At 31.7% G+C, this 6919-nt stretch overlaps 1 protein-coding gene across 1 annotated transcript in view; it reads right to left on the reverse strand.

Annotated features, from left to right (window-relative positions):
• LOC110028757 (agmatine deiminase) overlaps window positions 1-6406 on the reverse strand; it is a 24344-nt gene extending 17938 nt beyond the window's left edge. The window contains exons 1-4 of the mRNA XM_020730735.1: window positions 6099-6406; window positions 3252-3365; window positions 3039-3134; window positions 2869-2953 (exon numbers count right to left, since the gene is read on the reverse strand). Coding sequence (XP_020586394.1) covers window positions 2869-2953; window positions 3039-3134; window positions 3252-3365; window positions 6099-6191 — 388 coding nt within the window. The 5' untranslated portion in view covers window positions 6192-6406. The remainder of the gene's footprint in view (window positions 1-2868; window positions 2954-3038; window positions 3135-3251; window positions 3366-6098) is intronic.
• Between the last annotated feature and the right edge of the window lie 513 nt (window positions 6407-6919).

Here is a 6919-nt window from a genome sequence, read left to right on the forward strand (position 1 = left end):
TATATATATATATATATATATATATATTATGTACATCTATATATATATATTATGTACATCGATGTATATATATATATATTATGTACATCTATGTATATATATATACATGCCTAGAGCATTTTTATGCCCCTTGAGCTTATTTGTAGGGGTGGAATTAACTTTTCTTTCAGCCAGCAAATTCATTACGCCAATTATTTTTTAATAGTATTTCTTTTGTGTAAAATTTTTTTATTGATAATTGCATATATGTGTGTATGTATGTATGTATATATATATATATATATATATATATATATATATGTTTATTCATTAAGTGTTAATATTAACTATAATTGAAATAAAAAAAATATTTAAAGAAAGGAAGATTCAATTTCGAGATCGAGTGTGTCACATTGAAGCATATATGTTAATTTAAATTAAAGTTTAATTTATTTAATTTAGAATTAAAATTTAATAAAATATTAATTTATAACAACAATTAAAGTTGAAAAATTGAACCTATAACATTAGAGATATAAGATTAGGGAGACAAGCAAGATTAACATGATTAATTATTTTTTATATGTATTAAATTGATATTTTATCAATCAAAGACTTGCATTATTGCTTCACATATCTATTTTTATAGTTATATGCATGTTGTCAGTTAAAAGAATCATTGAAATGAATAAAATGAAATGATAAAAAGGGAAAATGATTTTTCAATGACTTTAAAAAGAGGTAATCAAAGAAAATGAAATAAAAAAAAACTAAGTCATACACGATTATCCCAATATGGTACTAATAGGGGATGCGACGTACCCATACATGGAAAAGAAAATAAAAATGATAAATTTGTATATTTGAGTGCAAAATTTTAAGGGCACCTACTGTTAAAATTTTGAGAATTCTTTCAGGTATGACGATAATCCTGATATGACTTCTTAAAGAGATTAAAAATGATAAAAACTTAAATTAAAACGAGAAAAGTTTAATTAAAAATGAAAGCTTACAATTTGATTTACTAATAAATTGTATTTTTTGGGACATTCATGCATGACATTTATATATTACTTTAATACATAAAAAGATTGTAATTGCTCACAAAGTGGTGTAATTTATTCTTAAAAATTAATTGTTGTTTTCAAGAAAACATTAGATTAATATGAGTCATATGACTGATAGACAAGAGATGGTTTACATGAAGAGCACTACTATTGATAGATTTTAAGTTGTGTTGTGGTTGTAGTTATTGTATTGTTTACTTCTAAATAGTGATATTGTTGAGTGTTAGTTTGAGATGTTTACTTGCAAACTCTGTTATTAAGTTTATATGATTTCATTTTTGTGTCATGTAATCTGTAGTTTCTTGGTGGCACTTTTATAAATTGAAGTTATGAAAATATGCGGAAAGTAAAATAAATGATAATATGGTTCAAGTGTAATTCCTGACTTAGTTAATGCTAAGCTATCAGATCAGGTCATGACACAATGAATCTTTACCATCCTCATTATAAAACTTTAAAGAGGTGTTTGGTAGCGTACTTTTAACAAGATTTATGGCTGCATTTATCGTAAATCCAGCCAAACAAGAAAAAAACAAAATGGGAACCAAAATCTAGCACTTCGTTAAATCCATTTTCCTCTCCGTTCTGTCCATTTTTGGACATAAATCCAAATTTGTTAAATCCGACGATTTGATGTATTTGACGGAGTTAGCTTGGGAAGAAAACAATTGCTATAAGATTTGGAAATAAAATGCCAAACACCTCTAAAGACTTTAACTGGATTTAATCTTAACCGAACCAAACATTATTCTGAATTTAACAGCATATGGATTTGATAAATACGGATTTACCGGATTTACTAAATCCTAATTAACATAAATTCTGAATGCAGCCAAAAACACCCTAAGAGATCTTTCCAAGCTGCAATTTACAAGCTTATAACAAGCTTGCAAGGAAAGTCTCCACTAAGCTTAATATATTGTTACAGCCGTAGGATCCAATTTTAATCTCTTGATAACGATAAATATAAAGATCCATGTACCAATGTAGAACTGATGAATCATTATAAGGGAACTAAGACCATGAAGATCAAGTTTACAACAGTCCTAAAAAAAATCCCACTAGAAAATTAACTATGTACTGCTAGTTATGAGCTCGAGCATGTAGAAATATCAATGCTTTCACAGCCACTACGAACAACATCTTCCGATGTAATCACACGAATTTCAGTATCATAGTTCCAAACGAGTGATAAGCATGTAAGCATTCAACCTCTCAACAAACAGGATAATAATATTCTTTCAGCTGCAGCCACGTAATAAAAGATGCAACTTAGATAATGAACGCTGATTTTAAATACAGTTCAAGTGCAAGAACTGGAATGTAGATCATCTGTAAATAAATATAATGCTGGGGAAGATGACAAAGAAATGTGAAGAATAGTATGGAGTGATCATCTAATTAAAAGGTGAGAGATATAATATATTTATATGAAAGACTGAAGGAGATACATGCTAATATCAAAGCATAAGAACAGGCTTCGTACGGCATTATGTGAAAATTTTTTGCTGTAAAGATTTCAACCTTTCAGAACAGCTGAACCGAGAATCAGATTTACACCAAATGAATAAGATACAAGACAAGCACAAAGAAAGTTCAACAAGTTCAATATTCTCTTTAGTTATATTTACTATTATTAAGATGCTTTGTTGTTAGGGGATACGTTGCATCCCTTCATGCAAGAAGACACACGGTTCTTCTTCAGTTATATCAATCCAAAAAACACAGAACTTACATAAACAAGAATGGATGACAAAGACAAGAATTCCATATGCATATAAGATAGAAGATAAACAAACTTTGTGTAGCATTAAACCCATACCACCCCAGCAATTGAAGTTCCAATCTATGCCAGCAACTTGATATTTTGGGAGCTCTGAGTGCAGCTTACTGTCAAAAATAACAAACTATTCTACAAATTTGTCAAATTAAAAATCCTAAAAAGGATGTTCTGAACAAAGTGAGAAAATATGAAAAAATGGAGAAACTCACAGTTGGGCCAGTATCTCGAAACCAGGCATCATTCATGCTCATTTCTACTATTCGAACATTATGTTTGTCTTTATGCAAATTAACAGCATTGGTGTACTGAATCATGAACAAGTATGGAAGTCAGTGAATAATTATAGAGGGTGGAACTGACAAGATACCCAATACTTAAAACCATGAAACAACTTTAATGACTAACATGTGGAGTGCTCTAACCTGAGAAGCACTGACACAGAGTGTAACAGGCTCAAACTCTGAAATAGCACTTGCAATATTAGCATACAATCGTTGACCATAATAAGCATCTTCCCTCCAATTATCTGGCCTTTCCTGAAATAACACGAATACTAACATATAAATTTTGACTTTTTTTCCATTCCAAGTTTCAATACTTTACTGAATAAATTGTTTTAACAAAGTACAAGATCAGACGCTTAATGAGTTAAACAACAAATTGCCTTAGTTTGTGACATGCATAGCCTAGTAGCAATCTTCTGAGACCCATCATTAAAGCAATCTTCTCCGTCATTATATTTTCAGCTATCCATCTCATCCTCTATCTTCTGAGACCCATCATCTTTTTTCTCAAAATTTACCACGCAATAACTTGAACTCCTGCAACTAAACTTGGTCTTTTGTGTTTTTCTAATGCGTATCCTTTTTTTTTTCTCCAATGAATAAATGACTAATGCTCCTCAGATTCACATCTAAGTATCATCATCAAAATCTAACTAATCTTAAACGAGACTTACTACCAAAATTTCCACTCAAGTAAGATATCATTTCTTAGCACCATAAAGAAGTGAGCTAACACAATCATTAGTTCTGTATTTCTTGTCCTTATCATTTTCTAGCGCCTTAAGATAAGGTGTTCACCCTTACCAAACAAAAGTGGCATGCCCTCATTATTGCCATCCTATTCCACGTTAAACAACATAAAAGAGGAAAATGAGAAATGGAAACCTTTTTCTGTTGCATTGTTTAAAATTAGCAAAACTTTAATGGATTTTAATAGGTATTAATGTTCAATGTAAACAATGCAAAACAAATAATTACCATAAAAACTTTCGAAGCTCCAATTGAAGGATAAATGAAAAGGCTAAAGCTCATGCTTAGCAAAATTGTAGAGCAAATGCTTATAGCTTCCCTCCTTTCAAGTCAAATGACAGCTTATCAAGCCAAACAAACTCAATAACTGGATAAAGTATAGGAAATGTTGGTTAAATTAAGGGATAAGTATCGAGGAATCAAGTAAAAATTTAGTCTCTTGAGCATCAAGGTTGCTCATGGTGATGAGGAATCAAGTAAAAATTTAGTCTCTTGAGCATCAAGGTTGTTCATGGTGTGCACTACGAGGATGAATAGCAGTAATTTTTTTTTTAAAAAAGGTATCAAGAGATCAAATTCATCCCTGCAAGATTCCAGGATCCAGCCTCGTTTTATAAAAAGGAAAAAAATAACAAACACTAATATTGAACACAAATGGCCACCTTAAATCAAACTTTGACAATAGGCAGTGCAACATAGCTGTATGATGTACAATTGTTGTGCATCACTATAATGGTGCATTGGTAATATTTTATCTCGATTCACATACAAGGGTGACGTGAACCACAATTAGCTCAGACATAAGATAAAAATCCTAACACCATCTCCATCATAACAGTCACAACTTTTAGGAGTTGCGCTCCAAGGCATATTCTAAATAAGTGGTGCATAATACTGCGATCTTATAATGTTATCATTTTTTGCAAACTTGAAAAAATGTTTGGAATTAGTTCACATACTGTGAAATGAACAGAGCATTGGTAATACTATGGTGAATAATCCAATGCCACTTATATCATAGAAGCAATATATTTTTCAAAAAACTGACATCAATAATTTTTTTAGAAAAGTTAATATTACCACAGTTTCTAATGATGTCTACTGGATTTCAGCATACTTCATCATTATACCACTACCCTTTCCCAATAACCCTTCTCATAAGAAAAAAAAGAAAAAAAAACACACACATAACTCAACTTTTACAACTTAAATACATTTCAGTTTCATTATTCTACTTTACAAAGCTTCGTATATTCCAACCATGACGGATGTTTAGAAATTTAATCTGAGAAGTTCCAATTCTATAAGTGCAAGCCGTCTACCCAGCAAAACCTGCAAAACAAAACAAAATAAGAAAATAGAAAGCTTTGGAGGACGCCGCTTGCTGATCACCAGCAATAATATAAAAAGGCACCAGTGGAAGCCTAATTCACAGGGACATCATAAGTAGTGGTAAATTCATATGTATTATGTGCTTCCACCTCCTAGATTCCATTTTTTATTCTGTGCTTTATATTTTTGTGGCTGAAGGCTTAAGCTCGAAGCATCATGGAAGAGGCAAACATGAGAGCTCCACTAAAATCAGTACATCAGATGCAAAGTATCATTCCTAAGAAAGTAAACTTTTCCTTCTAATTAAATAAGAAGAAAAATATCCTTCAATGTGAAAAATTTTGTCTCTCTCCAAAAACGAACAGAAAATGGAGAGAATGGAATTCTCTTGTACAAAATTTTGATGATAAATAACCCTTTCTTTTCTTCTCTAAACAACCAATCAGGGCGAACACATTCTTCAGACAGCAGCCCCTATTCCATCCCTCACGAACATGAAAAATAAAAGAGCATTCTGTCAAATCCCTTACCTTCCAGATAACATAACCAAACAAGAAGCAAACAATCCTTAGATAGATTACTTTACTCACTGAATCTACATGCCAAAATTATACGCGACATAACTAGAAAAAAGCAGGGAATCTAACTTCTATAATCATAAGGAAGCAACACAAAGCAAGCAGGAATCAAATCTAATATTCCGATTCAAATAAAGAACAGAAAGAAGCCCACGATGCTTCAAAAAGAGACAGAAATCATCAAAGCAGGATCAATTCGAATAAAGCGATGCCCACACCACCGGAATCAGAATAGCATCACAGAAGTTCAAAGTGCGTCAAGTTGATAAATTCAGCTTTTACTTTTACTTTGAAAGAAGGAATAAGAGATAGTGGGAAAACTCACAGGCCAACCCATCCAGCATTGCTCATGTGGCTCCCACTCTGCCGGCATGCGATAGCCTAATAAGGCTGGCTTCCCTCTCAAATCTGCCACCATTTTCACCCTCCCTTTCTCCGATGATTCCGATTTCTTTCTGAATAACTTCAACCGATTCCAGTTCTATCAGCACTGCAAGCGAGATTAGGTTTCAGGCCAGCTGGGGTACGAAGTGAGGTGAGGGGAAATAAAAAATCGATCTTTAGCACTCGAAAAAGGTTTATATTTTAAAATAATTCGTGATTATTACTAAGATATATTTATTTTGTGCTAAATTTTGTGAAGCACTTGGTTTCTCGTAACACGACCAAAAATAAGAATTTTAAAGTTTGAGTTTTTATCGTGTTCTAACTCATGCAGCGGAAGGTGCCTCATCAAATTAATTTCTGTTTTCATGCATGTTCTTTTTTTTATCTAAGTTAGAATTTTTAATTTAAAAAAAATCATTTTTATTATATTGTATCAAAAAGCTTCATAAGAAAATTTAAAAGTAATTCATAGGAGATATCTTTGAATATGAATATCTGAGGAATAGGAATGGATCTGGTACCACTAAAATGATGAAACTATAGTGTATAATTATTTATAAATAATGCCCCTCCTTATAATGAAGGCATTGACACATCGTAGTATAAATTATAGATGCTAGCTTTTATAAATGAAAATTGGAGGAGTTTTAAGATATTGGGTTGGCTTCGAGAAATCGTTGGTTATTTATTTAGTAGCCCTCTTTAGAGAAAAGAGATCTAGAGAGTAAAAAGTCTGGGATAAGTATTGACGTCGACATC

Source organism: Phalaenopsis equestris, unplaced genomic scaffold (assembly GCF_001263595.1).
Source record: "Phalaenopsis equestris unplaced genomic scaffold, ASM126359v1 Scaffold000523, whole genome shotgun sequence".
NCBI lineage: Eukaryota > Viridiplantae > Streptophyta > Magnoliopsida > Asparagales > Orchidaceae > Phalaenopsis > Phalaenopsis equestris.